General features: G+C 40.1%; 3 protein-coding genes across 3 annotated transcripts in view; all 3 read right to left on the bottom strand.

The window, feature by feature from the left end:
* The window catches only part of LOC145482671 (endothelin-converting enzyme 1-like), a 434,574-nt gene that overhangs the window by 306,342 nt on the left and 109,744 nt on the right, over positions 1-18,488 (bottom strand). The gene's annotated exons all lie outside the window — the stretch shown is intronic.
* LOC145481680 (uncharacterized) lies at positions 3,561-5,477 on the bottom strand. Its single transcript, XM_081460201.1, has one exon. It carries the CDS (start codon positions 5,472-5,474, stop codon positions 4,929-4,931), a length of 546 nt encoding a protein of 181 aa, XP_081316327.1. The 5' UTR covers positions 5,475-5,477; the 3' UTR covers positions 3,561-4,928.
* On the bottom strand, positions 5,478-6,529 carry LOC145481679 (uncharacterized). The gene has a single exon (XM_081460200.1). It carries the CDS (start codon positions 6,217-6,219, stop codon positions 5,563-5,565), a length of 657 nt encoding a protein of 218 aa, XP_081316326.1. The 5' UTR covers positions 6,220-6,529; the 3' UTR covers positions 5,478-5,562.

Here is an 18,488-nt window from a genome sequence, read left to right as displayed (position 1 = left end):
TACAACTACCATGATTCCCCGCAGGCACCTCTCATAGAGGGAATAGAGCATTATAATTAAGTTATTGTATTGTATTGTACATGTACACATTCTATTAAAAATTGAAAACAAACATGGAATGCAGTGTATGACATTTGCAGACTGCAAACTACATTTAGGCCTAAATAGTGGCCTGGTTAGCCTAAAAGTCCCTCTGGTTAACCTAAATATCACTCAGGGTAGCCTGAATAGTGCTCAGGTTGGCCTGTTTACGGTTAGCTCTCGGTAATGGAAATGAGGATGCGATAATGAATAAAAAGTGTGCATTCTGGAAATGTCATAAACCCCCTGGATGTAAGTCAGTTAGCTACGTGTATCAGTCGGCAGAAAATAGTGTATTGTTCGTACAGAAAGTCTTGAAGAGCTATAGAGGTCACTTCCAATAATCATATTCACAGTGAAATAAGTTTGCAAATTAATATATTCTATTTGATGAGACAATTCAACACATTGCTTACCAGCATTTTTCACCAAAGAGTATTTCATTTCCTTGATTTGTAGTCTACAGACACAGTGGTCGTTGGACCAATCATATCAAATATTGTAAGGCCTGGACTTTCCTCCACAGCATTCAGTTTGCCATACAAACAGTGTGATATGTAGTAGTAGAACCTCATTATGTATAAACCAAAACAATGGCTTGCGTGACCAAAGTAAATCCTGTCGCCGAGGAAACTTGGTTAGCAAAACCTGAATGAAAAAACAAGGAGTAACATGGAGTTGGTACGTACGCTTAAATTCTCGAGGGCTGTGCAGCACTTTCGAAGAACGGAAGAAAACGACAGAGCGACTGAGAAGTGGAAAATAACTTAGACTTACCTTGAAAATTGGAAACTAACTCGCGACGGAAAGCTGTCCAAATTATTCGGAACAGGAAACACGGCAACGACAACACAACATCCAACGATAGGCCCAGCAAGTTGTAGCAATGTGGCCGCCTTTACTTGAACGCTCAAACGACACTGCTTCCCATACACACGAACGACGTGAACCAGCATTAAGGCGCCATTGCGCCCATGCACTTGGTGTTCGGCCTTCCCGATTTAATACGACAACAATACGAAATAACACTCGTGATGATTCATATCTTCGGGAAATCCCATGGGACCTCCGAAGTTTTACACTCGGGATGGTTTAACACGGAACCGTTTTCAACATAGTTGTTTAATGCGCATGCGCATTAAACACAAAAATCGACTTCCGTTCTGCTTTCGAGATACGTTTGCTCGTATATCAAGACAAATGGTTTGTTTCAGCATTAAATTGGAACAACAGAGTAGTTTGGCTTAATTTTTTGTTTCGCTATAGATTTTTGGCCTTTTTTCCCTATAAAGTTCCACTGAGTGAAGTTTTTGTAAAAGAAATATTAGTTTCCATGAAGGCAATGCCACCTTTTTTCCAGAAAGTACTTTTTGCGTCCTTTCTAACGAGATATGGTAAACTGCTCTGCTGTAAATGCTCCGTGAGAGTATTATGTAAGCATATCATATGACAGAATGAGTTTAACAGAATGTGTTGGTTTAGTTAACTTAGTTGATTGTTTGGATCATATTCATGGTAAGATGCCTAAGTTACTGGAACAGTATGAGTGATATAGTTTACAAAAATAAATTTTTAGTTCATACAAAAATTAACAAATAAAGAAGCCTCGACTGTGCTCTGTTCTGTTGTAAAGCACGCAGGAAGCGGTAGAGCACGAAAGAAGTGTAGGGGAAAACACGAGACGAAGTCGAGTGCTTTTCCCCACTTCTTGAGCGCTTTACCGCTTCCTAAGTGCTTTACAACAGGACAGAGCACAGTCGAGGCTTCTTTATTTGTTTTATGATAAAGAATCTAATAATTTCCCCACGCATTCCGCTGAATTTTCAAACCAAACTTTATTTTTGAAACGAGTAAAAGTGGCGTCAGCCGTGCTCTGTTCTCTGATAAAGCACGCTAAAATAAGCCAATCACAATCCTTGTTAGAATTGTTCAAATAATTTGATTGGCTAACGAAGCGACAGCTGTCAATCACAAACGACTTCAGCTAAGCTTTCAGTTTCGAGTAGTTTTGAGCGGCTTTCGAGAGAAGAACGATGCCTTCAAAGTTCGCTTTTTAGTTAATTTTCAAACACGAATCTAAAGGCTGGTAAAGGTTTGTAGTCCAGAGGAATCTGGCCGTATTGTGGCTCATGAAAACATGCACTTTTCCAATGGAAATTACGAAACCAGGAGCTCAAAGCTTGCGGATGAAAATCGAAGTGTTGTTTTGAACAATTGAGAATTTTTACAAAAATAAAGCTGCTCCTCATGAACAGAGACAGCTCTATTGTTGTTTTCTGTCGTTGTTTTACTTCTTAAGTATAATTTCCGCCTTCGTAACAAATGTAATGTCTTTTATCGAAGCACTGGTTAGGTTGAGAATTTGTTTAGTTCGCTACGTGTTTTGTCGGCGGGAATCTAGCAAAACTTGTTATTTTAGTACAGTTTTCACACTACTGTTGCTAACAGTGGTCTCCGTAGGCCATATTTACTGTAGACAAGGAGTTCGTTTCCATTGCGTCTGTCTGAATAACAGGGGATGCTAGTAGTAATGGTGGCTCATATGAGCGGTAACCAATCAGGAGCCGAGAAAGACAATAGGCTATTGTTTGGAGAACAATGGACGCTATTGTTTTCCAAATCCAAGATGGCGCTATTTATTTTCAGCCAATCAGGAGCCCAATTGAGAACAATGGATGCTATTGTAATAGTAGTAGTAATAGTAATAGTAATAGTAATAGCTAGTAGTAATAGACGCTCATATGAACGGTAACTAATCAGGAGTCGAATTAAGAACAATGGATGCTATTGTTTTCCAAATCCAAGATGGCCGCCACAAATTTCAGCCAATCAGGAGCCGAATTAAGAATTCAAGATGGCGGCGCCCACGAAAGTCGGCCATGTTGGAAAACTGCCCACCAGCCTCGACGGAGGACTGGGATCGGTCTCACGGATTTCCATGGCGACACAAATCACGCCAGGGTCACGCAAAAAAATGTCAGGCAACTTCAAACTCGACACTTACAGTGTCCTGTGGTCTTAAACGACACGGGTCTGTCCGGCAAGCTGCCATGATGAAGACCGAGAGACTTGGGTCCGAGTCTAACCTATATAGGGGTGGTGCAAAGCATCATGGGACAATGACATCACCGGTATCCAATCAGAGCAAAGAAATCAGAATGATTTTAAAACAGTGGCTTCCCCAGTCCCCCTCTCTTAAGGAGAGCACTAAACCAAACATCACACATTGTCAAATGTCACGAACTTTAATAGCAAATCTTTTGCGCTAGCATTAAAAGATATGACGTCATTGCCATGTTGATCGAGTAAAAAGACCAGTTTCTATCGTCATCGCACAATGTTTCAAATGAACTTTAATGTCCAAAACGTTTGCGTTAAAATTACAGAAAGCTGGTCATTGTGTCTCAAATCAGATAACACTATGAAAGAAATGGAACAGAAATAATTTGATCTAGCGTAAATGCAATCTTTGACGAGTAACGAATAATAAGCGAAGACAAAAATTTATAGGCTAAAAGGTGAGAAGAAAAAAATACCATTGAAATGCTTCAAGTGAAAATGAATTGCTAATGGCAGTTTGCAATAAAATCTAAACTCCTTGATCTTGACTGTTCCCTTGAGAAAAGCCTCATTCAAAGGAATCTTGAACAAACAAAAGGCATTTTGGGCGACGATTGAAGAATTAACATAATTAGTCAGAGATGAAACATGGAAAAAATTAAAACCGAAAACCACATGTTTAGAAGCTGAAATCATGATAGACTGTATCTTAACCCTTGAGAATAAAATCAAAGGAATTTCAAACAAACGTTTCGCGCTTGAAGTAAAGATTTAACTTCATTTACAAACACTGCAAATCACTCCTAATTCAACAATTATAGCTGTCTAAGCGGGTTTCCAATAGCGCCAAAATAAATCACTTACATCAAATATAGTCCTTTCCTTCAAAGCGTCACACAACTAGCAATCCCTCAACTCCATAGCCACGAAGACAGGAAAGAATGTTACGCTTAGAAAAGAAGACGTGTGCTGAACGTTGTCACAAGTAAAATGAATTCTCTCAAGACCGATTGACTTATAAACGGGTATTCACAAAACAATAAACAATGTCGCGTGGTTAACAACCAATGAGAGGATGGGGGATAGGGAGTACGCGATATCACGTGGTCAAGAATCAATGAGAAGACGGGGGATAGGGGTTATACCGCACAGTAATGTCATTAAATTGTTATAAGCAGAACAGAGTCTAAGTCTTTACAACGTTTATTGAATAATAACTCAAAAGAAAGAATTGATTATAATTTTAACTCTTAAAGTCTTGACCGTCGGTATTGCACAAAGTGTTGGGAACTAGACTCGTTTCCAGTTTCACAGAGTCTTGGTCCCTGGCCCCAAAACGCACGATATTCTGCCGTAGTTTTCTTTGCTTTTGGTCATGAAGTCTTTGCCTGATCCGTTCCTTATTCTTGGCATAATAACGTCTCCAATATTCGTTGATCCGTTCCCTGTTGTTTTCACAGTATTGTCTTCGGTAATTTCTAATGTGCTCCTTGTTCTGTTGACAATAGGCTCTCTGGCTGCGGGCGAGTCGTTCTTTGTTGTTTTCATACCATCTTTTACGACGGGTTTTGAGAATTCCGACGTTCTCTGCACGATATTTTTTTTGTTGGGCCAGGATTCGCTCTCTGTTCCTTGAATAATATTTTTTGTGGTAGGCCTTTTTACAGACGACCTTCTGGTCATTCCCTGACAATTGATTGGAGCAAGTCATCTTGCATGTGTAGCGTCTTACAAATAATGACTAAAACCCTGGAGTAACACACTCTTATAAGAGGCACATGGCTAATTCAGGTCTGTTCTTCTACTTCCTCTACGTCATCATCGTCGGGGAGTAACTTCTTCCGCATTAGTCTGTTTAGCAGGAATTTTCGTTTTGCCACTGCCGACTCGGCCGCTTCGTCAAAATCCATGTCGTCTTCGTCAATAAAGCGTCGAAGAGTCTTCATGACTTTACGGTGTATTGCGTCGAGTTTGATACGGTGAGTCCATTCTAGACGCTCTAAGTAAGTCCTTCGTAGCCTTCTTCTACTTACAGGTAATAGGGCATTAAAAGCAGCATTTTCGGCATAGTTTTGGGATTTTCCCTTATCCAGGAACTGCTGGACTTCTTTCAGGTGGATTTCTTTGAGATCTTCCCCGACGTTTTGACGTAGCGGACTCCACGGATCCGGTTCATCGTCGTCCGCTTCCTCTTCCTCTTCGGAGCTGCTACTATCCTCCTTTTCTTCCTGTTCCTCTTCAGGCTCCTCTTCATCCACCTCCTCTTCCTCTTCTACGTTTTCATCATTGTTATCTTCTACGGGACCAAAAATATCTGTTGAACGATCATCCATGATTCTCGTCGACCTTCACCCAAGACAACGTGCTTCAAATGAGCCGAGTCGATTAAAGTGATGTTTAATATACCATTTTGGGCAATGATCAGACATCCTCTCTCTTTCTTCGATGCCAGCGCGGGTATCCTTCGTGCGTCATAAGGTGACTAAACACGCGTTTCCTGTCATCACTGGCGGGATGTAAATCCAGGACCGTGTACCCAAACGGTCGTTCGGTCACTTTCTGATACGCGTTCATCATGTCTTGCCAACAAGAGGGAAAAGCTTGAAGCAGTAAATTCTTCATCCCTAATTGATCTCTTGGATTTTTGAAGGCTACGATGTAGTGGGCGTTCCTGGAAATACTCTTGGCGTATTTCCCTGGTGGAAATATGTCTTGGCACAAGTACAACACGGTGATATTTTGATGATGAGAGTGTTTGGTGAATAAGTCTAGCAACGCTTTGTCCTCACCTCCCTCTGCCATCAGATCGTCCAGTACGAGTAATCCACCCTTCGGAAACCATGACTTGAGATGGTCTGACTCTGGAATCCCTTCGTGAAATTGCACACCAGCGTCTTCCATGTCTCTAAATCCGTCTTGCCACGCCCCGTAGCAATAATGAATCGTAGTGGGGGGGTTTACAAACAATTCTTCCAAGTGATCCAAGAGTAACGATTCGGTAAAACAAGTCTTGCCACAACCACAAGGGCCCACGATCAAAATACTGGAGGGTGTCTTGAACCGAAACGCTTCTCCCATTTCTATTCTACTAGGGATCCCATGGTGCTTTTCGGTAGGAAATGTGATATTTGGGACATCTCGTGTCTTTTCTGATCCACTGCTTTGACAACTATGTTTTTCGTGACGAATTATACTGTCTGCACGAGAGAATTGTCTATGACAATATCGACAATAAAGGGACACGACTCCTTGCTAGTTTGACTCAAAATGAATTGAGGCAGTTAATGCCTTAGTTTTATACATGATTAATGATGGAGTTGACGAGTGTGGTGGAGGTGGTCGCGGCGGTGGTGGTGGTGGTGGCGGTGGTGGTGGTGGTGGTGGCGGTGTAGGTGGTGGTGGTGGTGGATGCAGTGGTGGTGGTGGCGGTGGTGGCGGTGGTGGCGGTGGTGGCGGTGGTGGCGGTGGTGATGGTGAATGTGGTGGTGGTGGTGGTAAATGTGGTGGTGGTGGCGGTGGTAAATGTGGTGGTGGTGGTGTAGGTAATGGATGTGGTGGTGGTGGTGGCGGTGGATAAGGTGGTGGTGGTGGTGGTGGTGGATGTGGTGGTGGTAAATGTGGTGGGGGTGTCGTAAAAGATGGTATGAAAACAACAAAGAACGACTCGCCCGCAGCCAGAGAGCCTATTGTCAACAGAACAAGGAGCACATTAGAAATTACCGAAGACAATACTGTGAAAACAACAGGGAACGGATCAACGAATATTGGAGACGTTATTATGCCAAGAATAAGGAACGGATCAGGCAAAGACTTCATGACCAAAAGCAAAGAAAACTACGGCAGAATATCGTGCGTTTTGGGGCCAGGGACCAAGACTCTGTGAAACTGGAAACGAGTCTAGTTCCCAACACTTTGTGCAATACCGACGGTCAAGACTTTAAGAGTTAAAATTATAATCAATTCTTTCTTTTGAGTTATTATTCAATAAACGTTGTAAAGACTTAGACTCTGTTCTGCTTATAACAATTTAATGACATTACTGTGCGGTATAACCCCTATCCCCCGTCTTCTCATTGATTCTTGACCACGTGATATCGCGTACTCCCTATCCCCCATCCTCTCATTGGTTGTTAACCACGCGACATTGTTTATTGTTTTGTGAATACCCGTTTATAAGTCAATCGGTCTTGAGAGAATTCATTTTACTTGTGACAACGTTCAGCACACGTCTTCTTTTCTAAGCGTAACATTCTTTCCTGTCTTCGTGGCTATGGAGTTGAGGGATTGCTAGTTGTGTGACGCTTTGAAGGAAAGGACTATATTTGATGTAAGTGATTTATTTTGGCGCTATTGGAAACCCGCTTAGACAGCTATAATTGTTGAATTAGGAGTGATTTGCAGTGTTTGTAAATGAAGTTAAATCTTTACTTCAAGCGCGAAACGTTTGTTTGAAATTCCTTTGATTTTATTCTCAAGGGTTAAGATACAGTCTATCATGATTTCAGCTTCTAAACATGTGGTTTTCGGTTTTAATTTTTTCCATGTTTCATCTCTGACTAATTATGTTAATTCTTCAATCGTCGCCCAAAATGCCTTTTGTTTGTTCAAGATTCCTTTGAATGAGGCTTTTCTCAAGGGAACAGTCAAGATCAAGGAGTTTAGATTTTATTGCAAACTGCCATTAGCAATTCATTTTCACTTGAAGCATTTCAATGGTATTTTTTTCTTCTCACCTTTTAGCCTATAAATTTTTGTCTTCGCTTATTATTCGTTACTCGTCAAAGATTGCATTTACGCTAGATCAAATTATTTCTGTTCCATTTCTTTCATAGTGTTATCTGATTTGAGACACAATGACCAGCTTTCTGTAATTTTAACGCAAACGTTTTGGACATTAAAGTTCATTTGAAACATTGTGCGATGACGATAGAAACTGGTCTTTTTACTCGATCAACATGGCAATGACGTCATATCTTTTAATGCTAGCGCAAAAGATTTGCTATTAAAGTTCGTGACATTTGACAATGTGTGATGTTTGGTTTAGTGCTCTCCTTAAGAGAGGGGGACTGGGGAAGCCACTGTTTTAAATTCATTCTGATTTCTTTGCTCTGATTGGATACCGGTGATGTCATTGTCCCATGATGCTTTGCACCACCCCTATATAGGTTAGACTCGGACCCAAGTCTCTCGGTCTTCATCATGGCAGCTTGCCGGACAGACCCGTGTCGTTTAAGACCACAGGACACTGTAAGTGTCGAGTTTGAAGTTGCCTGACATTTTTTTGCGTGACCCTGGCGTGATTTGTGTCGCCATGGAAATCCGTGAGACCGATCCCAGTCCTCCGTCGAGGCTGGTGGGCAGTTTTCCAACATGGCCGACTTTCGTGGGCGCCGCCATCTTGAATTCTTAATTCGGCTCCTGATTGGCTGAAATTTGTGGCGGCCATCTTGGATTTGGAAAACAATAGCATCCATTGTTCTTAATTCGACTCCTGATTAGTTACCGTTCATATGAGCGTCTATTACTACTAGCTATTACTATTACTATTACTATTACTACTACTATTACAATAGCATCCATTGTTCTTAATTCGGCTCCTGATTGGCTGAAAATAAATAGCGCCATCTTGGATTTGGAAAACAATAGCGTATTGTCTTTCTCGGCTCCTGATTGGTTACCGCTCATATGAGCCACCATTACTACTGATGCTTAATTTGGGCCAAAATTCCGATGCAAACATTTGAAAACCAGATTACTGTCATCAACCCGTGCTCTGTTCTCTGATAAAGCACGCTGTTTCAGCCAATCAGAGCGCGCGTTATTTGGAAACTTTATTATAATGTTCAATATTATTGTTTTCAATCAGCAGAAATAAAAGAAAGCGGGGGCAGATTTAGTGATAACTATTAAGTAGTATCTGATTGCGATATATAGAGCAAGAGGTCAGAAAGAATCGGAACTTGTCAGTGTCGCCTGTCATGAAAACAAAAGAAAGTAACACGGACAACAAGTTTATAAGCCTCCGAGGCAGGGTAGCGGCTCCTTTGATAAATTTGTCTGAGTCGAAATATTTTGTCCTTGCAGGACAAACCATTCGCATTGATAAGAGGTATGTGTTGACAGATTTTTTTAGCTAAAACAAACAGTTTTGTCTCAGTGACAATCCTGGACCGAATGTATTATTTAATGGGTAACTTTTTCTAGCTGATTTTTTTTTTTATAATTACATTTCATCCATTTCATTACATTTAAAAAAACTGGAACTTTTACACACGTACTGTAAAGTACTTACTTAAATTGCATTCTACTTGACTCTACACCTACATTGTATATTACACCACCACACACTACTACACTACTTAGTAAGTTACTTAAGTACTTTACATACTACATGACTCTATTTTACATGCACATTGTATATTACACTACTACACACTAATACACTACTTATACTTAACACCCGAAAAGGAAATAAATAAATAAATAAATAAATAAGGTTTACAAGGCTAACAATACTACATAAGTTTCCTAACAATACAGAAAAAAGTGTCTATACAATGAATATAAAATAAAAAATATACAAATAAGTGTCTCTAATTAATGAGAGGCTACCACTTTCCTTCGTGGATTTTAAGTGGTTGTTCTTTATGGCTATAGATCGTTCAATGGATTCTATGTCATGTAATTTTATCATGGGAAAACGCAATGATGGTAAAATATTCTTCAGACGACTGTGGTAGATAACAAGCTTTCCAGCGATGATAATATGATTTAAAAGCAACCAATGAGATCTTCTTGCGTCAATCCGAAAATTATGTCACAGTCGTTTAGAGAATCGATAGCAATGTGCAAGGATTTAAGCCAAAGAACAACAGACATCCAGAATGCTACAATGAAATCACACCTTCAAAAAAGGTGCTCGAGAGATTCATCTGAAATTTTGCAAAAAGTGCAGAGGGGTGAATCAATCATTTTCATTTTGTATAAGGATTTGTTAGTATAAATTATTCGATTTAGTAATTTATACTGAAAAACTCTTGTTTTAGTGTCAAACGTGACAACATGAGGAATTTGATAGATCACTTCCCAATTAAGATCAACACTATTCTGAAACAAGGTACTAAATTTATGCCGTGCAGAAGGATAGACCCAAATAATTTCTATAAGTTTTCAATACAATTTCGAGGAGATGATTGAATTGAGAGGAAGAGTACCATCTTTTAGATAAAGAGTGTAGCTGAGTTTGATATTTCGAGAGTCAGCTGAGGTGTTAGCTGAAGTGTCATTTTTGGAGTTGATGAGCTTTTTCCATGTGAGAGGAAGGGAATTGAAAAGACCAAACAGCAAATAATCATTAACATTTAGCCCTTCTGCCTTGAAAAAGGTCCAAGGTTTAAGGCTAACAGTATTTGTTAAGATATTAGTAAGAGATATGAGACCCATTTGAGAAGAGCGTTTTGTTGAAAATAGGTATACCACTTATGCAGTGGAATTGGTTATTCCATAATAGTTGATTTAAGGCTTGTTCACAGGACAAAATGGGTTAGATAGATTGCACCTTCGAAACATTCTCCATAGAAATTTGGAAGGCAGCTAGGCAAGTCAGCAACACTGAAATTGCAATGCAAGAGAAACTTACCACCGTAATCTTTCAGAAAAAAGGAGAGTATTTGCTTCCAAGGGCTAATATAATCTTCAGTATATTTCGTAAGACATAATACGCTGCGTATCGATCCTTGTCTGACTGTGAGGCATTCTCAAACCGCCGTTTTTATAGTCGTTTATGGGAGCAAGGCGCTTAATTTTATGCTTACCTTTCTAAATGAACCTATGAATAGTAGAATCGACTAGCTTAATTATATTTTTCGTGAGGGAAATGAGAGATGCACCAAACATAAATTTGGGTATGATAAATGTCTCCACGACTTGAATTTTCCCATATAAAGTAAGATGTTCCCATTCCCATCTTTTCAAAGTTTTCGATAGCAATTTCAATATTTCTTCGAAATTTAGTTCCTGTCTTTTGCGCCAATCATAGGTGAAAGAGACACCTAGAATTTTCATAGGTTTGTTAATTTTCTCAATGTTGATGTGTGGGGGGTTGTCATGGTTTCTCCCAAGCCACAAGGCTTCAGTTTTCTCAGTATTCAACTTCAAACCAGAGCAGATACCAAACCTATATATCTAGCGTGATGGAAAGGCGTTCAAAGGACTGAATACCTTGTAAAAATGTCGTCAGGTAATCGGCAAAGGCTGTTAATTTAATTTCGCTGTTTTCCATCATAATTCCTCTTATGTTCTTGTCGTACCGAATATTAATTAGCAAAAGTTCAAGGGCAATAATGAGAAGGTACGCTGACAGCGAATCGCCCTGTCTTACGCCTCTGCATAGTTCAAACATTTGGGTTAAAAATCCATTGTTTAGAATGCAGCTTGATATATTGCAGTATAAAACAGAAACCCACGAAATGAACGATTTACCAAAATTGAATTAATCTAATGCTTCGAAAAGATAAGACCAACTTAGTGAGTCAAAGGTTTTTCGAAATCAAACGCAACCATAAGTCCAGGTCATGAGAATTACTATAAAACAAGTACCCTTTACCAACAGAGTGCATTTGAGTGATACAGTTCTCGAGGAGGTCAAGGACTTTAAAGATTTAGGAATATTGACGGACAACGATTTATCCTGGAACTCTCATATTGATATGATCATTGCCAAGGCAAACAGAATGTTAGGCTTAATTAAAAAAGCACGCATGCATCTCCAAGATGAATCTACACTAAAGACCTTGTACTGCTCCCTTGTTAGATCGAATCTGGAATATTGGTCAGTCGTCTGGTGTCCATTCACCAAGAGAAACGTAAACAAACTAGAGAGAATTCAGCGCAGAGCAACCAAGGTTCATCTTAAAATCGAATGAACCATACGTTCTCCGTCTACGTAAACTCAATCTGCTAACTCTTGAACAAAGACGTTTCGTTGTCGATGTCGCCTTCTTGTTTAAGGCTCTTAATGGCCATTTAGATGTAGACTTTTCTCAATTCTTAGATTTTTATATCCAAGAGGACCGTTACTTACTGAGATATTTCGATACTAAATCGTTAAAAATGAAATATGCCGAGGCAAATATACTTAAAGTGTATATGACACGAAAAATAATTTCTGCTTATTTGCAAGGCCTTTCAAAATACAGAAGAATGGCGTTTTTCTTTTTGAAATATCTTTTTCCGTTTTAGAGATACTGACGTTTTTCTATTATGCAAATTAGATCAGTGATGATGTCATATTGTTTGCAACTAAAAAGTGGAAAATACTGAAAAAATGATATCTCTGGAAATATTGAAGCAGTGTTCTTGAAACTTGGCACCACAAATGTGTATCACAAAAGGAACAACATGACACCCTTACTGCTGTTGCCATGACAACAGCTTTTCCGCTGGTGCTGTCTTAATAAAAACTGAAATTCCCAGTTTTTGTCTTAAATCAAAAACCATCTACCCTACCCAATCTACTGATTGGAGTAAGACAGTATGGGAACTATGTCTCTTCCAAGTAGGACTTTTTGTCTCACTTTAGAGGTTGCAAATGGGGATTTTTGGTTTTTTGACAGAAAGAGACTGGAACCGAAAGAGTTGCTATGGCAACTGCACTAAGGGTATCATTTTGTTCCTTTTGTGATGCACATTTGTGGTGCCAAGTTTCAAGAACACTGCTTTAATATTTCCAGACACAGTTACTTTATAGGATTGTGGATGAATGGAACAGTTTGCGTCTTGAGGTCCGTTCGGCATGCAGTGTTGACAAGTTTAAAGCTGACGTTATTAAATTTGTAACAAAATTGTAAATATTATTACAGTCTTAGCGAGATAATTGTAATTTTCATAATTTTATGAGGTGATTTGTTTTTATATGCAGTCACGCAACTCTTTTACAAATTATCCTTATGGCTTATTTTTTTGTTTTTCTTTTGTTCTGTTTTTTTGTTTGTTGTTATGTAAATCTGCTATTAAATTGTAATAAATAAATAAATAAATTTGTTTGATTTTGGTGTATTCCATGATATCGTCAATTGTGCGAATCGCATCAAATATCGTTCTGCCTTTGACATAAGCATATTGACCAACTTGTATAATCTGTGGTAAAACGTTTGCTAAACGTATAGCAAGGGCCTTCGAGGCAATCTTAACACCGACATTTAAGAATGGCTGACTGTTAGGATCAAGAAACGCCGGTCAACGTCCCATTTGACAAATCGCTCATATTTTGCCCAAAGATACCCTTCGGTGACCTAATTCTAAAAATCATATTTAAAGGTTCCAGCGAATTTTTATTTTTCAGAAATTCGCGAAAATTTGAAAGCGCGGTCAAAGTGCGGTTTTTCGTGTAATAAAATGACCGAAATAAGGTGCGAAGACGAAGCGCTGCTTAAGTTTTAAAATAAACTCAATTGACTTCAAACTTCACACAAATGTGAAACAACCACTCTAATTTACTCCTCGCTTTGAAGTAATCTCAGATATGTTGATATAGTGGTTTTCCGAACCATTTTAAAAACACCTATGAAGCGTGTGAAAAATAACGGCAAAATATAGGTCATGTTTAACAGCATAAAAATGCATCTGGTACCTCACTTTCCGATTATTTTACTTTACAGCCTTAAAATATCATTATTAAAGATATACCATGCCAAGTTTCGTTCTCGAACTCGCAGTATTTCCCTTTGTGAAAAACGAAAATCTATGTCAATGTGTTGGGCGCAAATAACACAATAATTATGCACGAACCAGAGACAAATCAATTTCAATGGCGAAAGTAAAAGGCTATCATTAATTAGAATCCCGTCAATTCACTGCTATCAGTAGAAACATGATGTCCACTGCATAAAAACTGTTTTTAGACGTTTTCGAACCATCGCGCGTTAACTTTGTTTAATTTCGTGTCCGCCGTCATGTCTAGTTTGTCATCGCGTGTATTTCCTCAATGTCAACAACACGTGAATGGTTGTCATAACAAACGCAAGAGATTTCCTGGAAACTTAATGTTTTCGATTCACCAAAACGCTTTAAGTTCGTTAAGACACAATAATGGGTCAACTTGGAATGCTGTTTAGCATCAAGGACGTTAAAGGACTGTAAATTAATCGAGTTGAAATATCTTGAAGCAAATCAAAATCGCGCCCTTATTCTAATTTGGTAAACAGCCGATCTCCGTTCAAGTTCAAGAAGTCGAGAGGTTAATCCGGCAATGTATTACCGGTACAACAACAAATCAAACCGAGGTCATCAAAAGTGTAAGTTTAAAAGTGTAGTGGCAAGTTCCAAATAAATTTCGCCTATATAAATTGGAAACAAGATGTGAAACGGTCTGACCCGAAACAAATAAACGAAATATTAATACGACTGATTTAACCCGAAAATGTTACAGAAAACATACCTAAAAGCCGTCGATTCCCCTCGATACCACTCCGCATTGCCTTAAAGAGCCCAAGCTTTCTGCTGTAAGAATCAGGGGCCTCATGAATCTGTATTTATTATATCGGCAACCATGCTGCGTGGCTGATATTCGAGACTCAGTAAAAGTTGTCACACAACCGTACGAGCAGCCCAGTCACGCTTTCACTGCTTTCGCGCAAATGTTCAACATTTCGCAATTGCAAGTTTAAAGTAGTGACAGTAGATTGAAATGCGCTTTTTAAAGCTTCCCTATCCAGGAGCAATTATTTCTTGTTCTTGAATGGCTTTTAGTTGTAGCTACAGTCTGGGAGGGGGGGGGGGGGTACTCCCGGAAATTTCGAATATCTGTATGCCGTGGAAGATTAAGTGGTCTCTGGCTCTTAACGCCAACACTGAAACACCCGATGATTCTCGAAGTATCACAGGGATCACTAAGCAAAATAATTTTGAGTTTAGCTCCGCTGAGTCAGATACCTGTTGGCGCGCATATTGCATTGACCGTGGACAGGTGGAAAAACAGTTAAACCGGAAAAGCCTGTTGCACATTGTAATTCAGCGTTGTCCAACACGCAATCGGTCTGGTTGTAATGCTAATCGTATTTGACAGAATCTCAAGTTTTCTTTCGACACATACTCACGTACTGGGGTGGTGACATACTACTAGATGGGCGTGGTCGGGAGCCACGAGTCAAGTCAGTCAACTCGCAAAGCTCAACCGAGAAGAGTGATAGTGAACCGCTGGTGGAAGGACTGCAGATTGTCCCTACGCCTTACCCTAATAGGCCTCCGTGTTATTCTAATGAACTGATGCTGTTACAATGATACTATTTAGCTTTATGAACATGGTAATGGTAAAGGTTTTCTTTTGCAGTATAAAAGAATCATTAATAAGTAGTTCTTTGTGAAAAACTATTTTAAGGAAAGTAAGCTGTTTCCGAGATCTATGTTTTCAGATGTTCTAGAGTGATTAGTTTGTTAAGGCACTGTTGCGCTGCGCCTGCGCGCAGTGTCGGAAAAAAGTACGTTAGATCATCTGTTTCTAAGTTGATAAAGGCAAATTAATCGCTGTAGCGAATTTGGAAAGCGTGACGATTCCAACCTCGTTCCCAGAGTCTCTCATCTTACCACCCTCTCGTTCCCAAATTCGCTGGGAACGAGGTTGAGACGATTCGGCCGTTAGTTTTTCCTCTAAAGGATCTCCCTCCTCTACTCCCTCTCCCTCTCTACAAAAATTTGACGATCTTCCCTCCCTTCCCCGGCAAGAGATGTTTGCTCAATACCGAAGAAGTCGAACATCGACAGTTCCTAAGAATACTTCCGGCAAGTGCAGTTGTTAGTAAAATACTTCACAAGCGTTGAGTATGGAGCTATTCCGCGTACGAATGGGAGAGGTATATCTAATCCCATGTCTTTGCACCCGCACCGTAGCATAGGCAGTTTCAGGCTCTTTAGGCCACCCTCCATCGCCAAGGCACAGGGGTCTTGCTGGTCGTATACCAAAGGATGCTGGAGCTGAACTATTTCTACAACTTCCTTTACCTGAATAAAATTGCTCTCCTCTTCAGATGCCTGAACATGCATCTCATCAGGATCACTTTGCCGCAGAGCGTCACTTTGTGAGAGAAAAACTAGCACCTGAAAAAGACGAATATTATAAGGGTCCCGGGCTCTGCGTATCTCCCGCGCCACCATTTCGGCGTCAAGCTTTCGGCCTGTCGTTTGACCAACGCGGGATTTTGCCATGAGATACGATTGCTGCTTGTCATTGACTGCCCTCAGAGCCCAACCCCCTTTTAAAGCAACAAGGACTTCTTGGTGACCTACTGTGGCTTTGAGTTAAGCGCCAACGCTTGCTCCAAGCAGGGTTTGTAGCACATTTTCGCTAAGTCCATAAGGGAATGTCTCTCCAGGGACGAAGTACATTTCTCCAGTGACAAGTGCCTCTCTAAAGTAGACAGCCTATGAAAGACACGAATGCAGCTGCCTTGAAGGCATTAATACACCCTGTCGTGCATGGTGACTATCCATGGACACATCAGCAGACGCTTCCTCGGTCACACCCGTTGATACTGGGACTGATGTTGAGGTCGCAGTGTTCGTACCTCTTTACAAAATGACCTGAAGTCTCCTTCAGAGAACGAGGCTTCCAGCAGAAATAAACAAAGAGCGATGTCTGACTAAATTGCAAAAGAAACCCCTGATCATTGGCATGTTCACAAGCTAAATAGTATCATTGTAACAGCATCAGTTCATTAGAATAACACAGAGGCCTATTAGGGTAAGGCGTAGGGACAATCTGCAGTCCTTCCACCAGCGGTTCACTATCACTCTTCTCGGTTGAGCTTTGCGAGTTGACTGACTTGACTCGTGGCTCCCGACCACGCCCATCTAGTAGTATGTCACCACCCCAGTACGTGAGTATGTGTCGAAAGAAAACTTGAGATTCTGTCAAATACGATTAGCATTACAACCAGACCGATTGCGTGTTGGACAACGCTGAATTACAATGTGCAACAGGCTTTTCCGGTTTAACTGTTTTTCCACCTGTCCACGGTCAATGCAATATGCGCGCCAACAGGTATCTGACTCAGCGGAGCTAAACTCAAAATTATTTTGCTTAGTGATCCCTGTGATACTTCGAGAATCATCGGGTGTTTCAGTGTTGGCGTTAAGAGCCAGAGACCACTTAATCTTCCACGGCATACAGATATTCGAAATTTCCGGGAGTACCCCCCCCCTCCCAGACTGTAGCTACAACTAAAAGCCATTCAAGAACAAGAAATAATTGCTCCTGGATAGAGAAGCTTTAAAAAGCGCATTTCAATCTACTGTCACTACTTTAAACTTGCAATTGCGAAATGTTGAACATTTGCGCGAAAGCAGTGAAAGCGTGACTGGGCTGCTCGTACGGTTGTCTGACAACTTTTACTGAGTCTCGAATATCAGCCACGCAGCATGGTTGCCGATATAATAAAAACAGATTCATGAGGCCCCTGATTCTTACAGCAGAAAGCTTGGGCTCTGTAAGGCAATGTGGAGTGGTATTGAGGGGAATCGACGGCTTTTAGGTATGTTTTCTGCAACATTTTCGGATTAAATTAGTCGTATTAATATTTCGTTTATTTGTTTCGGGTCAGATCGTTTCACTTCTTGTTTCCAATTTATATAGGCGAAATTTACTTCGAACTTGCCACTACACTTTTAAAGTTGCACTTTTGATGACCTCGGTTTGATTTTGTTGTTGTACCGGTGATACATTGCCGAATTAACCTCTCGACTTCTTGAACTTGAACGGAGATCGGCTGTTTAGCAATTAGAATAAGGGCGCGATTTTGATTTGCCTCAAGATATTTCAACTCGATTAATTTACAGTCCTTTAACGTCCTTAATGCTAAACAGCATTCCAAGTTGACCCATTATTGTGTCTTAACGAACTTAAAGCGTTTTGGTGAATCGAAAACATCGAGGTTCCAGGAAACCTCTGTGCGTTTGGTATGAGAACCATTCACAGTATTGTTTACATTAAGGAAATACACGCGATGACAAACTAGACATGACGGCGGACAGGAAATTAAACAAAGTTAACGCGCAATGGTTCGAAAACGTCTAAAAACAGTTTTTATGCAGTGGACATTATGTTTCTACTGATAGCAGTGAATTGACGGGATTCTAATTAATGATAACCTTTTACTTTCGCTTTTGAAATTGATTTGTCTATTGTTCTTGTATAATTGTTGTGTTATTTGCGCCCAACACATTGACATAGATTTTCGTTTTTCACAAAGGGAAATACTGCGAGTTCGAGCATGAAACTTGGCATGGTATATGTTTAATAATGATATTTTAAGGCTGTAAAGTAAAATAATCGGAAAGTGAGGTACCAGATGCAT

Source organism: Orbicella franksi, chromosome 3 (assembly GCF_964199315.1).
Source record: "Orbicella franksi chromosome 3, jaOrbFran1.1, whole genome shotgun sequence".
Classification (NCBI taxonomy): Eukaryota; Metazoa; Cnidaria; class Anthozoa; order Scleractinia; family Merulinidae; genus Orbicella; species Orbicella franksi.
The sequence above is the reverse complement of the archived record's forward strand: the minus strand, read 5'-3'. Positions and strand labels throughout refer to the sequence as shown.

Bases quoted from the DNA above. Each gene is read 5' to 3' on its own strand.
- LOC145481680 (XM_081460201.1), bottom strand. From the start codon at position 5,474: ATGGATGATCGTTCAACAGATATTTTTGGTCCCGTAGAAGATAACAAT.
- LOC145481679 (XM_081460200.1), bottom strand. From the start codon at position 6,219: ATGGGAGAAGCGTTTCGGTTCAAGACACCCTCCAGTATTTTGATCGTG.